At 40.0% G+C, this 16,090-nt stretch overlaps 2 protein-coding genes across 7 annotated transcripts in view; one reads left to right on the forward strand and one right to left on the reverse strand.

The window, feature by feature from the left end:
• The window catches only part of RSRC2 (arginine and serine rich coiled-coil 2), a 19,697-nt gene extending 7,561 nt beyond the window's left edge, over positions 1–12,136 (reverse strand). The window contains exons 1-5 of one of the 4 annotated variants that reach the window (XM_069081467.1): positions 11,982–12,136; positions 6,754–6,910; positions 5,605–5,648; positions 2,918–3,108; positions 952–1,125 (exon numbers count right to left, since the gene is read on the reverse strand). In XM_069081467.1, coding sequence (XP_068937568.1) covers positions 952–1,125; positions 2,918–3,108; positions 5,605–5,648; positions 6,754–6,910; positions 11,982–11,987 — 572 coding nt within the window. In that variant the 5' untranslated portion in view covers positions 11,988–12,136. Of the gene's footprint in view, positions 1–951; positions 1,126–2,917; positions 3,131–4,685; positions 4,764–5,604; positions 5,649–6,753; positions 6,911–11,981 lie in introns of those variants that run through there. The other 3 variants (XM_069081466.1, XM_069081469.1, XM_069081468.1) reach the window with 3 other exon arrangements.
• Positions 12,137–12,286: 150 nt separating this feature from the next.
• Positions 12,287–16,090, forward strand: part of KNTC1 (kinetochore associated 1) — an 87,667-nt gene continuing 83,863 nt past the window's right edge. For 2 of the 3 annotated variants that reach the window (XR_011167106.1, XM_069081464.1), the window contains exons 1-2: positions 12,287–12,506; positions 14,743–14,907. Coding sequence is in view for 2 of the 3 variants with exons in the window: in XM_069081464.1 (XP_068937565.1) it covers positions 14,770–14,907 (138 nt within the window). In the remaining variant the exon portion in view is untranslated. Of the gene's footprint in view, positions 12,507–13,826; positions 14,908–16,090 lie in introns of all 3 variants that reach the window. The other variant, XM_069081465.1, reaches the window with a different exon arrangement.

A 16,090-nucleotide genomic window follows, 5' to 3' on the forward strand; every position in this document is an offset into this window, starting at 1 on the left:
GGATCACCTTCACTACAGTAGCAATCTCAATAGGGCTTATTTTCGGGATAGGTCTTATTATCGGGGAAACACGGTATATATAATTGGCATTTTCTTTTCAGAATACATTTATAAAATGCCAAACATGTTATAAGTAATATTCATTTTACATATACCTTCATTTTGGGGGCAGGACAGATATTTATTTGGAGCAATACAGATTCTTGGAGTTCATTGGAAAACTATTAAAAAAAAAATCAAAACATAAGCCAATCTTCTCATCTAAAAACTGATGACCAGACTCAAGACTGTTACCAACTAAGCAGCAGGAATAGATAAAAAAAAAAAAAGAAAACTGGCTATTATAAAATCTAGATTCTAGCCTCAAAGCTAACTTTATAGATGAAGATACTAGGGCCCAGAGTACTGAAGTGCCTTGCCCAAAGTCAAATGGAAGTTCTCTTAACTACAAACTGTATGCTAGCTACACACATATTTCTTATATACCTGATAATGAAGCCTACTTCTGAAAACCACAAATTCAACTCAAATTAAAAAAAGAAAAATAATTTTTTGTAATATGTGTATCCACACAGATATGCCTTCTAGGGTCCTGAACCGAAAAGTTACTTACTCATTTCTAGACAATATAGGAATCACAACAGAAAAGGACTCTCATCTAAATCTAACCCACTCAACCAAAAATGTTACAAAAACCCAAACCAAAAATTTTTATTTCTACCTACAGCCAGGGGATGGGGAACCTGTGGTCTCAAGGTCATAAGTATTCCTCTAGGTCCTCAAGTGTGGCCCACTGAGTTCAAAACTTGGACTCAATCAAAAGGCCACATCCAAGGATCCAGAATGCCACATGTGGCCTCTAGGTTGCAGGTTCCCCACCCCTGGTTTGAGACAATTCAAAACTAGAAAACAAAGATAATTAAAAAAAAAAAAAATAATAAAAAAACATACCGGCTTCTGCTCCTTGTTCTACTTCTACTCCTGGTTCTATGCCTATGTCTTGACCTTGACCTTGATCGAGACCTAACCCGACGCTTTCTCTCCCTGCTTCTGGACCTTGACTTCTTCCGCTCCCTGCTCCTGGACCTTGACTTTTTCCGTTCTCTACTTCTACTACGATGACGCCTAAAATAACAAATATAAAGAATACATTTTTACTCACTGATATTTACAAGTGATTTAAAAAACATTTATGCACTATTACTGTAGTAAAAAAAAAAAAACAGAAGAAACAATTCATATTTAATGTTCCCTCAAAGCCACCTAACATTTTCTAAATATGCAATGCTAAAATTCTTGTGCTTTAAGAAAAACCAAGTGGTAACCTAAGCTTCTAGATTCTTCTAAACCACATAGAAAAACCTTGAAAATAGCTTCAAAAAAATTCTATAAATGTGGCAGATGAGATCTACTGAAAGTCATAAATGTTATTTAAAAAATCTCACAAAAAGTGGGTACTTGATTTCTATTGTTAATAACTATTTCATCCAGTCAAACATTACTACTTAACTGCTGAGTAATGACCTGATGGCATCAAGGGGTCCTTCCACTCCTATACAGGCTTGCTCTCTAGTTTTACTGATCATTTCTGAATCCTTACATTCCTTAAGATGCCATTTTCTGTCAACTATTAACTATATCTTCAATTTCTATTTTTTTTAAAACCCCATAGATGAAGAAAGGGCAGAAAACAGTTTGGGGTTCATTGGGGTTAATGTGTATTTAAAAATACAGAACTCATACCTGTAAGATTAGGCTAACATGGCAAAACAGCAAAATGATAAATTTTGAAGAAGATGTGGGAAAGTTGGAACATGGTGGAGCTGTGAGCTGATCCAACCATTCTGGGGGGCAATTTGGAACTATGCCCAAAGGACCATAAAAATGTGCATACCCTTTGACCCAGCAATACCACTTCTAGGGCTATATCCCAAAGAGATCATAAAAATGGGAAAAGGACCCACATGTACAAAAATATTTAGAGCAGCTCTTTCTGTGATGGCCAAGAACTGAAAATCAAGGGGATACCCATCAAATGGGGAACAGCTAAACAAACTGCGGTATATGAAAGTAATGGAATACAATAGTGCTATAAGAAATGATGAACAGATAGACTTCAGAAGAGAAACCCGGAAAGATTTATATGAGCCGATGCTGAGTGAGGGGAGCAGAATCAGAAGAACACTGTACACAGTATAATGCCACAGTCTCCGAAGACTGCTTCTGACAGACTTAGCCCTTCTCAGCAATGTGAGGACCTAAAACAATTCCAAAGGACACATGATGGAAAATGCCAGTCACATTCATAGAAGGACTATGGAGCTGGAATGCAGAATGAAGCAGAACATTTTGTTTTGTTTTTCTTTCTCATGGTTTTCCCCATTCTTTTGCCTTTTTTTGGAGGGGGGAATGCAGGGCCAATTGGGGTCAAGTAACTTGCCCAAGGTTTTTCTAGACAATATAGAATTCAGACCAGAAAAGGACTCTCATCTAAATCTATTTAGTAAGTGTTAAGTGTCTGGATTTGAATTCAGGTCCTCCTGACTCAAGAGCTGGGGCTCTATTCACTGTTCCACCTAGTCACCCTGTCCCTACCTGTTATAATTCTTCTATGAAACATAACTAATGTGAAAATGTGTTTAATAGTAGTGTGTGTGTAGAGCCCATGTTAGATTGCAAGCTGTCTTTGGGGAGGAAGGGGGAGAAACTTTAAAACTTAAGGAAGTGAATGTTGAAAACTAAAAACAAATACTTTAATGAAAAAAAAAAAGAAAAAGAGATAGAGAAGATAATAAAAGATTTTAATTGTATAAAATTAAATTAAAAAGTTTTTGTACCAAACAAAAAAAAATAGCAGAACTCTTTTGGAAGAAACTATTCAACCACTGCTGCACAAGTATTAATACAAACAGCTCACCTTTCACGAGATCTAGATCTTGAATGACTTCTGCCTCTTGATGACTTCCTTTCTTTGCGCTTGTGTCTGTCCTCACCATTTTCAGATGAATTTAGTCTCTCTCTTCCCTTATCAGAAGAATGTTCTTTGTCATTATGGTCCTCAGATTTATGTTTCTTGGAGGACTTGTCTTTGGATTCATGTCTTCTTGCCTGTTGTAAGAAGAAGTTGGTTCTTTCAGGAAAATAGTGCAACAAAGAGAGTTAGTATGGGTATCAGAAGATAAAAATATGTTGTGATGCAACATTAGTAACCTTAGGAGTGTGGCACAGTCAATAATTATCTATGTTCACATTACCCAATGTTGCAAGTGAATATCACTACTTTTGTTTTTCTTCCTTACAATTCCCCTCCCACCACCTCCAAATGTAGTAGTAACATCCCATAAAATTATTTTTTCAATAGCAAGGTGAAAATTTCAATTTCACCCCTAGGTATAATAAAATAAAGATGTATGTTTATTCAAATATATGCAACCAACTATTTAGATACACACCAGATATAAAAATCACTTATAAATGCATAGATCTTTAATCTATTGAAGTACAGAGTACCACTCAATTGTGATGTTAGAAATGAAGTTGATTAGACACTTAGAAAACTAGGAAATGCATTACAAAATGCAGTTTCAAATGGATGACTATTCTAAATAAGATTTAGCTTACTACTATACATTTTTTTGCACCCTCCAATTATTTTAAACAGACACACATTCTTCCTTTTATAGCTACAGTGTCATAGTATTCTGTAAGGTCAGTTCTGACTGTCTCCAAAGTTTTCAATGGAGACTAAATTGTGAAGCAGTCATTTTTCTTCTTGACATATGCAGACAGGTTTGGGATTTTTATTTTGGTACAGGTACCTACGGTAAAAAATGGCAAGCACTTTTACTTTAAAAATGGTAGAATTCAAGATAGGAACGGCACAATTGATCCCAATGCCATCATATTTTTGCCAGTACAAAAAATAAAACCAAACCACAGTATATACCATCAATGCCTTCACAGATTCAGCTAAAACTAAATTTATCAGCACCCACACTACTCAAGAAAGGTTACATATTATTATTCTTTCTTGCCCCTGAGAAAGGCATGTAGATTTGCCTTTCTGATCCAGCTATTATTCAAGCTCAAGATACTGAACGTAAAAAAAAATTTGAGTTGGAATACATGTTAAAGATACTCTAGTCCAACCCTCTTAATTTAACAGATGAAGCAAACAGGTCCAAGACACTGTGACTTGTTCGAGTTAACACAGTCAGTTTCAGCAGGGCTGGGGTTAGAACCCAGGTCTCCTAATTCCCAGTCTAACACGCTTCCCATGATAATACAGTGTTACCCCATGCAGTAAAATACATGCAATAATGTATTTCTTTGCACTTGGCAATTTTTTAAAAAAAAGTTTGGATAGCGCCACTATTATTTAAACATGCATGTTGTAATTTATGAAAATGATGATATAATAAGTTAATTTTACAACAGAAATCTGACATGTACATTTTATTTTTACTGCCAATTCCCCTCTAAAATAATGCTTAAGATAAATTTTTCTTAGACTCTGCAGTATGATGGCAAATTAGAAAGACTTTTCAAAATGTGGGTCAATTTTCAAACTTTATTTTGGTTTTCCATACATATTACTTTATTACTAACAAAAAAAACCCATCAAAACCCTTAACTGATTTAAGATATATTTAAGGGAAATAGGAGTTTGAATGACTAATAGTTACCTTATCATGAAGTAGGCTTATAATTTTGCTATCTGAGTCTGCAGCGTCTTCAGTTCAGTCTCTTCGCGCATTAGCACGCTGAGTATGATTTATTATAGAAATGTTATCATGTGAGCTAAACAAAATAGTCATTTTCACAAAAACTCTCCTAAATCAAAATTTTAACAGAGCTTCCATTAGGGGAGGAGGTGAAGTCCCTGCCCCACATTTAGCTTTTAGGAGTCCCTCACCCAGCCCCCAAAGGACTCCTCCTCCCTTTCTGGCTGCTATTTCTGGTGTTCCTTGTTAGCTCTCTCCACGTCTTCTCTGGTGGGTGAGCGAGTTATCTCCTCTGCACCACAGCTGCTGCCTCTTCTCACTCCCCTTGCCTTTTTCCTCATGCTTTGCTGTTACTGCCACATTTTCAGCTGCCCCTCACTGACTCTTGTGACCCTGTAAGCAGTCTTTTCAAATTCAATAATATTAGGAAAACTGAACTAATTGAGAAAAGAGGACTCTTGTTATCTTTCAAAAAAATAAAATACGATGAATGTATCCCTAGGCAGATGACTGTTACTTAGTAAAGTCCTGAGCAGTGTTAAGGTGTCAGAAAACTCGGGACCTCAGGTTAATGGAAGCTCTGTGTGACAGCCCTAAAGAACCAATTATATTTCTTCATATGAAATTTTCATCGTGAAAAATTTCACAACAAATTAAAATTAAGTTTCTGAATGCACTTTTCCCATAAACAACTATCTTCTTGTTAAAATGATGAATCCAAATCATGCTTCTCTATGATACTCCATAACCCAATTAACCTTCCAAATATTCAAAGTTTTGAGTACTTACCATACCATGGTCATATATTTCACACATACATTTCTACCAGAAACTTTATAAGTATTTTAAAATTACCTATACTCTACAAAGTGTTAATTACCTCTTTGCTTCTGCTCCGGCTTCTGTGTTTTCTTCCTTCATTATCTGTGGGGAAAAAAACATCACTAGTATAAGCAAGTGTTCAGTAAGACACAATCTCAAAATATTTTATTTTATTAAAACAAATTCTATAGAGATCCTGTTTATGGATGACTTCCCAAAGAATGAGGTTTTAACTTTTGTTTACCCATTTATTGTTATCAAGACCTGTATCTGACATCAATTATCCAAGTCTCAAAACCAGAACATTTTAAAAAAGGTCCTATCAGTTAAAAAAAAAAAAAAAGCCACAAATCCTTGAGTCTCAACATCTTTTACTGAGAAGAATCAGCCTCTCTCCCCCACCCCAATTTATTGTAAAAACAGTTCTTTTAAGACTAAGTGGTTAGTTTTCCAGCTCACCAATTACAGGCAGCAAATTAGAAGTGGGCTGGTTAAAGTATGTAGAAATGAAAAATTTCATGAAAGAAGGGCCATAACGTGCAAAAAGCAGGCAGAATTACTCAAAAATCACAGCAGCCTAAAGCCACTTAGTATAAGATTAAGCACACAGTAAAGTATATGTAATCCTTTGGGCAAAAATTTCTATGAAAAGTCAACATTTTAACAAAGAAGTCTTATATTTAAAGGGGTAAACTTGGTTGTCAAGCATTCATTTATGCAGGTAGACCTCATTCTTTACTTTACCATGTACAACTGACATATAAATTCATAAATTAAATACCACACCCTCCCCCATCAGTTTATGGATTCGCATAATATCAAAGTATTTCTGATTTCATTTATAAATAGACTATTTCTCTCTCCTATAAAGGTTATTACCTTCTTTACAGGATTATAAGTAATGAATATTGTACGGCACAACTGATGATCAATTTGCACTTTCAAAACAGAAATCTTTGGGAGAAGCATATATTAACACCCCCACAACAATGTACTTCCTGCCTTAAGATAAAGTATAAAACTTTGATACCAGGACACTTACATTATATACATATGAGCCAGGAAACATGAAATATAACTTTCATTTTAAACTGTTGGTCAAGCTGATAAAATGTACCAATATTATAATCAACTATAACCATAATAATTTATCTGTAGTTTATACAGAATATAAGTATTGTGAAGTAGCTTTTCAGACTATTCATACCTGACTTCCGTTTTCTTTCTCTTGACCTTGATCGTGATCTTGAATAATGATGTTTTGATGCTCTAGGAGAAACAGAGGCATCTGACTGCTCCTTTTTTTTATCTCTATCTGGAGATGACTTTTCTGTGGCTATCCCGTCTCGTTCTGTGTCACTAGCCTAAATGTTAATGGAACAATGATTAATTTAAAGCTTTTCATGTCATTTAAAAATATATATATAAAATCACCCTGGCTTCTTAAAAAATACATATATTTAAGGGATTAAAAAAATTCCAAGAGGCAGATGAGAAAAATGCTATCTTCCAATAAAAGCTCCTTGTGGGAAGTGGCCGGGCTTTTATTTTGGGGGTGGGGTTATCGACTACCTACAGATATAATATACATTGAATTACATTTACTTTTAAAAAGGGACTGAATGTTAAACTTCGAGTTAATAAGAAACTACCAGTGATATAATTAGATTCTGATCCTGCTATCTGTTCATAAAATCTAGATCAATGTAATTATTATATGTATCATTATGAAAGCAGAAAGTGAACAGGATTTGAGTTCAAAATTCCTATTATTGATTCACTTACCTAAGAATTGATTATGTCTATGCTGGAGAACAATATACATTCTATTAGCCACTGCTTCATTAAGTATTTCTCTAATTAGAAGCTCTCTGAGGGCAAGGTCTATGTTTTGCTTTCATAATTGTATCTTTAGCACTGAATATGGTGCTTGGCACACAATAAGTACTTAGTAAATGCTTTTCACTCATTATCCTAGAGAACAGGGACCCACTGAAATGAAAGGAAGTGACAAAGACCTCCCTCTAGGAAGGGAGTGACAAAGATTAATATGTCAGGGAAAGGTGTCAATTCCATTTACCTAGATTCTGAACTAAGCATTTGAGGCAACTCTTTTAGTTGACAAGACAGTGTCCCCACCTACTTTGGTAGATGAAAGTTTCCTATAGTAATAAAAGCCATGAATCCAGCCTATATCCTTATTTGATGATTTATCTCATGTTGTACTTATGAAAAAGTTGCATTTGTAACTGGTTGAATGGCTAGATCCAGAGTCTCCAATCGTCTTTTCTCTTCTTTGTATGATCACAAGGTAGATCATTCTACAAGCTTTTAAATACTCATTTAGCTGATTTATCCAAATGTATTTTTACAAAGTTATAGTTTTATTAAAAATATACTATGAGCATAAGGAGTGAAAGACAAATTAAGAGTAATTTTCAGGACAGATGAAACAGAAGACATCTACCAATAAAGATTGTAAAAAAAAATTACTATTATGGATAATCAATATCTGACAATGAACGTAAATTTCTTAACTACTTTTTCATGCAAACAGTATTTAGCATACTGTATAAACATTCACACTGTCCCCACCAGTTCTAAATTAAGAATCCTATAAATCACTAGTTTGTTTTTTAAATATATCACACTAGTTATTACAAAACAAAATTAGATAAAATTAGCACAGAATAAATGCATCTAACATTTTGAATAAGCGATTTTTACTTTAAAAAACAGGTTCTTCTGTCCAGCAACACAGTATTGTTGGAAAGAGACGTTCCTAGGAAGTGAACTGCACCTTAGTCCATAAGGAGAGATAAAAACAGCAAGGAATGATCGATCATGTGGTATGTGACATGTGGTGTGTGTGTTGTCCTCAAGCAGACCTGATAGGTAACAAATAGCACCAGTTCAGAAGTAGTAGGGGGAAGAGGAGTTGCACAGCCAAGGTGGGTTAGATTATGTATGGTAGAGGTGTCAAATACATGGTGATCAAAACAGATTAAAATGGTATTGGAAAATAGTTAAAATACAAGAATAAAACAGATATTATTATCATGTGGTTTTCGAAGTCAATTTGCAACTCCCATGAATCCTTATGGATGGTTTAGTGGCCTCCATTTCTATTTGAACCACTGATATAGGGCTTGAAAATCAGGAACTTGGCTGAGCAACAGGTTCTATTCAGAATTCTTTAAAATCCTAAGAACGATTTTAGAATATCTATTATTATTTAGCTATTTTTTTTTAATCTCCCAGTTAAACTATAAAGTCATTGAGGAATGAAAATGTCAAGAAGCCTAGGCACTAGACAAAAGGGGGAAAAAAAAAGTCCCTCATTCAAAGGTATACAACCAATTGGGGGTGGGGGAGATATAGTTTGGCAGAAAGGAAAGAATATGAAATCTGGAAAGGTAGGATGGAACCAAAGCTTTAATACCAAGCTGAGGAATTTTAATTTCATCTCAAGAGACATTAGAATAGGAAATAATTTCTTCCCATCTTTATTAACTACCTTAAGAGTATGCACCCTGCAAGACAAAAAAATTAGTCATTTAATAAATGCTTATGCATTTAATTAGAAAATGTCACACAAACCCCAAATTCCCCCCACCTCCCACCCTCAAAGCTTCTATCATGTGTGAAAGGCAGCTGGTAAAATGAAAAAAGCACCTAATATAGAATCTGAGGCGCTGGATTCAAAACCCAAGGCAGCACTAACTACCTTATAGATATCTTAGGCAAATCTCTATCTGTATCTTAGTTTCCTCAGATGTAAATCGTAGAGGTTCATCTTTTATGGGTCCCTGAACAATCTTCTAAATGATGGACATTTGATGGGAGAGTAACACCTTCGGGGCTAGAATTATCAGATGTCTGTGCCATGCCCTGCCCCCATAGCACCCCAAAACCTTGAGGGGGTATTAATATTCATTTACCCTATAGTGAAAAGAAAACCATTAGCTGGTGAAAAGAATGTAAAATAACATTAGTCAATACTTAAGTAATAGGAAGTGTGAATTGGCAACTTTGACTTCTGGGATAGAAAATAAAGCTAATTTTATTCATTACCAAGTTAAAAAAAAGTTGTTAATGTGGTAAGAAAAATTTCCTTAGCTTGAAAGGTACTGTGGAAAAGCTACTCATCAAAAAGGGTCAACAATTTTCTATTTGGGGGAAAATTTTATACAAAACTTAAAATCAAAATAGACTTAGTGCTTGTTGTGATATTAGCAATATAGGTATAGTCAGACTCATAAACTCATTTACTGGAAATCTGCATTGATACAGCTTTCTTATTTGGTATAAACCAAGAAAAAGTTTACTTACGGTAGTAAAAGGATTAAGATATCTGACAGATTAGCCTATTTCTTTCTATACTTCCAAGACTGAAAGTTGGATTACTGAAACAAAATCTAGCTCCATGAGATGTTTCAACCAGCTATTTTTACATATTCATGTATGTGTTTATTTTCCAGAAAAATCATGACAATGAATGACAAAAATTGCCATTTTAAAATGTGATTCCAACTTCTTGGTCACATATAGCCAGTGTAATCAATACTTGGAACTCCTAATTTCCTTAAAAACTATTATAATAATACAGCCAGAATGGCTGGAGGGGGATAGGGGAGAAACTGAAGGAAGAACAACAATCAGTGGGAATCAAGGCAATAGCATATTAATAGCATAATACTTTAATCTGAAAAACATTTAAATACATACTATGTGCCAGACAGTGCCATTATGCCCTAGATTGGGGAGAGGGGAGTCTTCAAAAAGGTACAATACACTAATCCAAAAATATTTTCACAAGAGATTTTCCCCTACACCTGTGAGTAGAAAGGTACACAAAAAGCTCATACATTTTTATTGTCATAAGACAAACAGAAATTATGTAATTACACAGTAATGCCACCCATCGGTATGTAGTTTCCTAATCAACACAATTTGTTGTTCAAGGAAGGTAATTAGAGTATAATACTTAAAATAAGGACATGATCAATTTCACTTGGGGATTAAGACAAGAGATCTTTAAAACAAATTATCTTTCAGATTTACAGGTTAAAATCTAGTTAGCTGGGGCGGACAGTGAGAGAGACCTACCTTCCAGAATTCAGATCTCAGAAAAGGCAGCAGGGTGTTATGGATTCAGATTAGGAGAGTTAGAATCTGGGATCAGCTGCTATCTACTTACATAGTCTTTAAAGCAAGTCCCTGAAACTGTCTTAGACCTCATTTTCTTCATACTTTGTAAAAGGAGGGGTAGGACTGGACAGGTCTCTAAGAACCCTTCTAACTATAAACCTTTCAATCTTATGAAAAGGGGCAGGCATGGACGGCCTCTAAATTCCCTATCAGATGTAAACTCCACGACCCTATGAAAATGAGGGGACTGGATGACCTCTAAAGTTCCTTCCAGCTACAAATATACGTATATATGAAAATAAAGGGATTGGACTCGATAGTGCTAAGGTCTGCCAGATGTAAATCTACGATCCCATGGAAATGAGAGGGCTGGAGGACCTCTAAAGTGCCTTCTTCAAGCTCTAATCTATGATCCTATGAAAACGAAGGGCTTGGAATAGATGATCTTTTAAAAGCCCGTTCAGGGTGTAATCCCAACATTTTCCGTGAAAGGCTTGGGGGTTACTAAGGAAAAAAGTCCCTGCAAGGTGCAAATCTGCAATCCCAGGAGAATGAAGGGCTTGAAGGGGATGACCTTTAAAAAAGTCTCTTCCAGCTGTCCGTAAGTCCTAGTAAAATGAGGGAGGGGTCCCGGAGGGTCTGCCCCAGGTCAGATCGCTGCATCCAACGAGGAGCATCCTCCCAAGTCCCTTCCGGCCAAGTTTGCCTGGCTCCGACCCAAACACATACGCACTCAGCAAACCCGGGTCTGGATGCGCCCTGGGGCGCTAACACGCGCAGGCAGCCTTGGGGCCGGCTAGGCCCAGCTTCCTTCTTCCTTCCCCCACTTCCTACTTAAGACACCTCCCCCCTAGACGCCCCGTTGCCCCTAAGAAAAGAGGCACCAGCAGCCTCCGTGCTCCCGTTTCCTGTCCTCCTCCCCCTCTTGCTGCACCATCCCATTCTCCCCACCCCCATCCCGAGAACGAGGGAGCAGGAGGCCGAACCTCTCCCGCCGCCTCCGGCCGGCCCGAGGGCCGCAGAAAGGCGGCCGGGGCGGCGCAAGGAAAGTTCTGGAAGCAGGCACTCCCAGCGGCCTCCCCTTCCTGCTCAGCCGGCACCGCCTCGCCTCCCCCGCCCTCCGGCGGGCAGCCATGATGGCGGGGCCTGGAGGAGGCCGCAGCGCCATTTTGTCCACACACTTACGCGCACTCCCCTCCCGGACAGTCAAACCTCTCTCCTCGCGGAGGGGTCCTTCCCTCCCCTTCCCCCCGCTCGGCTCCGGCTCGAGGATTCACCACTTACCGCCATGTTCCGCAGAGTCCCGGCCGCTGGGGCCGCGCCTCCACCCGCCGCTCTGACCAGTACTCACCGCCGCCGCCAAGGCTTTGCCGCTGACTGACTAAGCCGCTCGCGCCAGAGACCCGGATGGCACAAAGGGGCTGGGGCCTGGGGCGCCGCAAAGCATCCTGGGCGTGGGACGAATGAGGGGGTGGGGACAAGAGTTACTACGGCAACGCGGCTCGCGGCGGTCATTGGTAGTTCTTTGGAAGGGGGCTGGGAGATGGGATGAGAAACAAGGGGTGGAGCGCAAATAAACTGGGGAGGCGGCCTTCTGGGCGGACGGCTCGGATGGGGATGGGAACTAGGCGAGCTCGCCTTCGCTTTTGGAGGAGCATTGGCCTACTCTGGCCGCCGTAGCGAAGGGCTGCGTCCGGGACTTCTCCCGCCAATTTAAAAGTTGGGAGGGGGTGGCGGTACGGATTCCTGGCGGTTGAGCGGAGAGGACGCATTTTCTGAAGCCCTCCTACCTAGTCACTGCGGTCTCTAGTAAGGAGGACGAGCCGTTAATGCGGAGGAGGTTGGGAGGGCAGGGACTGCCTTTTGCCTCTTTTTTTTATTTCCAATGCTTAGCACAGTATACACAGTAGGCACTTAATAAATGTTGACTGGGAGATGTTGAACCTGGAAAGGAGGAGCTTGGGGCGGGGGGAAATTGGGGACGTGCCGGCCATCTTCTGGGCCTTGGGGCAAAAGGCTTTTTGGCTTGGGGGTGGACCGCAGGCTGGCGGCTTTCCCCGCATGGTGGTTGTCGTGATTGTTGTTCTGTGACCCCGGAGTGGTTGGCTGTTTCGCTCTGTAGCGTGTCCCCATTTTATAAATGAGGAAACTGAGGCAAATGAGTTAAGTGACTGGCCCAGGGTCACACAGCTAGTAAGTGTCTGAGGCAGGATTTGCACTCGGGTCCCCCAGCACCACCTAGTTGCGCTCTAGATGTGACAAGTGACGTCCAAAAGTGTTTTCATGCACTGAAGGTGTCCGGGCAAAGACTTGTCTGCGTTGTCATTGTGAGCAGTATTGGGGGAGGGCGATTCTTGTTTTGGAGGCAGCTGCGGCTCTAAGCGCCATGCCTGGATCCTGCAAGTCAAGAAGATCTGAGTTCAAATCCAGCCTCCAGCTCTTCCTAGCTGTGTGACCCTGGGTGAGTCACTTAACCGGAAATGGCGAAGCACTCCAGTACCTCTGCCAGGCAAGCCCCAAAAGGAGAATCAGACACAGCCGAAACAACAACAGCAATGACAAACATGCATATTTCTGGTGTCAGTTCTGAGATTCCATGACCCTTGGTCACTGGGTTACAGTGTTCCCATTTCCCCATCCACAAACCCCCTGCTTAACAATGTCTTCTGATCTGGGCCAGCTGCCCACTTACAATCCTAGATTTACAGACTCTGAGCTGGGAGGGACATCTGGGACCAGTCCCTTAATGTTACAGATTAAGAAATAAGCCCTAGGGGCCGCTAGGTGTCCAGTGAATAGAGCTCCGGCCCTGGAGTCTGGAGGACCTGAGGTCAAATCAGGCCTCAGACACTTAACACAAAAGCTAGCCATGTGACCCTGGGCATGTCACTTACCCCCAATTGCCCTGCCTTCCCCCCTCCAAAAAGCAAAGAAAAAAGAAAAAGAAGCCCAGAGAGGGGAAAGGAGTTGCCCAAAATCACAGCAGAGTCTATATAACCTCCATCCAAGCTTTTGAAAAGTTTACAATGAATCCTTTTGCTTGAGTATCTGTGGGAGCAGCCAGGTAGCTCAGTGGGTAGAACACCGGGCCTGGATTCAGGAAGTCAGAAAAACCAAATTCTATTTCAGGCACCTGGTTGTATGACCCTGGACAAGTCATTTAATCCTGAGAAGGAAATAACAAACGACTCCAGTATCTTTGCCAAGGAAACCCCATACAGGATCATGGAGAGTCGAATATACCTGAAATGACTGAACAGCAATATTCAGTGACATTCAGCATTGATTATAACTGTGCCTTGGGAAGAGAACAAACTTAAATCCTGTCTCTCTAGCAGTGTGGCCCTGGTCCAGCGACTTCACCTCTCCTCATTTCCTTCTGCTATAAAATGAAGGGGTTGTACTGACTGGTGTCCTTCCAACTCTTAAGTCTTGTGATCAAAGCTTGTTAGCTTTGTTAGCAGGACGCTCACATATAGTCATTTACACTCAGTGGAGACCTGGGGGTAGGTAATGAGAGGTTGGAGTGGACAACCTCCAAAGTGTATCCCCACACTCAATCTGTGACTCTCAGAGCTCATAGTTTATAGCAGTTAAAGCTTTGCAAAGCACTTTAACATACATTATTCTTTTGATCTTCCAACAACTGTTTGAGATAGAAACTGCAGGTACTATCTGATTTCACAAATGAGGTCACAGGATGAAATAAATGGCATGTATGGGTGGGATTTGAATCCAAGTTTTTCCTGATTTTGAGTCACACTACTCTTTTTAGTTTACTGTGCTGGATCACAGGTTTGGAATTGGAAGGAACCTTGGAGGTCATCTGGTCTCCAGAAGAGAAAACCAGTCCAGAGAGGTGAAACATCCTGGTTCAAGTTACCCAGCGAGGCCTAGCAGGGATTTGAACTCAGGACCTCAGATTCCAAATCTAGCACCCTTTTTACTGTACCGTGAAGTCTCTCAGTGATAGGTTGCCCTGGCGTTTGAATGTTTGGAGACCCAGACTCCATATCATGTCATAACTTCAAAATTTGTTCACCAGCGTCTTAACACGTGATCACAGGGAGACATGATGACTATGTGGGATGATATTGAACTTCTAACAAGTGATGACACAGGAAGTGGTTGTCTAGGCATTGGTTCGGGAGAAGAGCATGGAACAACTTTATATCAAGTGGATACATTAGTCAAGATCTCCTCCGAGAAGGTAAGACTTCTGACCTCCCAAACACTCTACCGCGTGTGTAAGATAATTCCCTTCGTGTGAGAGTTCCTTCAGTCCAAAGAGTTCGACACCGTTTGTTGGACATGTAGGATGTGAATGTGGACCATCCCCTCAAGTTCATCATGTCTTAAACAGCCTGCTTTCCCACACAGCCACTGGCCCTATCCATCTTCTGTGCTGCTGTTCATGGTACTGTAATTCTTATTAGAGTGCCAGGACATGGAACTGCAGTGTTGTCTGTGGTGACTGCTTTTCCATTTTCTTTCATGATGTCTTTTTCATGTTGATTGCTTCCTTTCTGAACACACTGGCACCAGCCTAATTATCATTACTCCATGTTTTATATAAGTGGCACTCTGACACTCTTTCCCTTCTAAATTCATCCTTCACGTGAATAATAACAGCTGAGCCCGTGTGCCACGTCCCGAGCAGGGTCAGGCCTTCCCTTCCCTGAAGTTACTTTGTGGTTACTTTGTCGTGCATTTTGTGTTCACTTGTCTTTATTGCTTTTTCCTGGATATGTAAACTCTTCAAGTACAAGGAGTGTTTAGCTTTTGTCCCCAGATCCACACTGCCTGTCAGTAGTCACTTAACAAATGCTTGTTTGTGGTTTGCTGTGATCATCCAGTATTGGGGGAATTAGGGAAAACCTCATTGGAGACCTGTAAAGAGAAGCTAGGACTTAGCTCTGACATCTGTTCTTTAAAGTGTAGATTCTCCCATTGGAACCCCATAATAATCCAGTGTCACTAGCTGCCATATATACTGTTATCCCAATTTGGCAGGTGAGAAAAGAAAACCTGAGGCAGGTAAGTGGGTTATTCATGGTCACAGCTAAGAGGCAGAGACAAGATTCAAACACAGGTATGTGTGTCACTACAGCATGCCATCTGTCCAGGAATTCAGAGAAGGAGAGGGAGTTTATTCAGAACACAGGACTTGAGCAAAAGGCCAGAGCCGGGCATATTTGATAGGCAGGGCATCCACAGTATGGCACATGTGGTATGACAGACTGGAGGGCATCAGTGGTGAAAGCCATGCTTCAGACTACAGATCTGGTGGTGACGTGACGTGCCGGGGGAAGGCAAGGAGGAAAGACTGGCTTTAGAGAGAGCAGTTCAGAAACCATCGCAGAAGTCCAGGTATGAGGTGATGCAGGATGTTT

This window comes from Petaurus breviceps, unplaced genomic scaffold (assembly GCF_028583685.1).
Source record: "Petaurus breviceps papuanus isolate PSGF00001 unplaced genomic scaffold, PetGlider_PUasm1.0 99, whole genome shotgun sequence".
Lineage (NCBI taxonomy): Eukaryota > Metazoa > Chordata > Mammalia > Diprotodontia > Petauridae > Petaurus > Petaurus breviceps.